This window comes from Phaethon lepturus, unplaced genomic scaffold (assembly GCF_000687285.1).
Source record: "Phaethon lepturus isolate BGI_N335 unplaced genomic scaffold, ASM68728v1 scaffold34848, whole genome shotgun sequence".
NCBI lineage: Eukaryota > Metazoa > Chordata > Aves > Phaethontiformes > Phaethontidae > Phaethon > Phaethon lepturus.
The window spans coordinates 1-240 of record NW_010557476.1 but is presented as its reverse complement, the minus strand read 5'-3'; the positions used below and the strand labels follow the sequence as shown (position 1 = coordinate 240).

General features: G+C 65.4%; 1 protein-coding gene across 1 annotated transcript in view; it reads right to left on the bottom strand.

The window, feature by feature from the left end:
• PIWIL2 (piwi-like RNA-mediated gene silencing 2) overlaps positions 1-198 on the bottom strand; it is a gene marked incomplete at its 5' end in the record, with an annotated part of 5,990 nt that extends 5,792 nt beyond the window's left edge. Inside the window, one exon of the mRNA XM_010292772.1 lies at positions 104-198. Coding sequence (XP_010291074.1) covers positions 104-198 — 95 coding nt within the window. The remainder of the gene's footprint in view (positions 1-103) is intronic.
• Positions 199-240: the final 42 nt, after the last annotated feature.

The window sequence follows — 240 nt, the reverse complement described above, 5'->3', positions numbered from 1 at the left end:
CCATCTAGTTGCTACTGGGCCGGAGGGAGGGAGAGACAGAGGGGGGCCCCCACCCCCGGAGGGGCTGCGGCGGAGCCCGGCCCCCCCGTGCCCACACGGATACCTGAAGGTAACGTGGTACTGGTAGACAGCTTCGTTCTGGCAGTGGATTTTAACCGAGTTCAGCCCCACGTCTAAGGGGGTTCCCTTTGCTGCCGGCTTCTTCCCCGGTGCCCTAGGAGAGAGGGAGCAGAGGCAGGG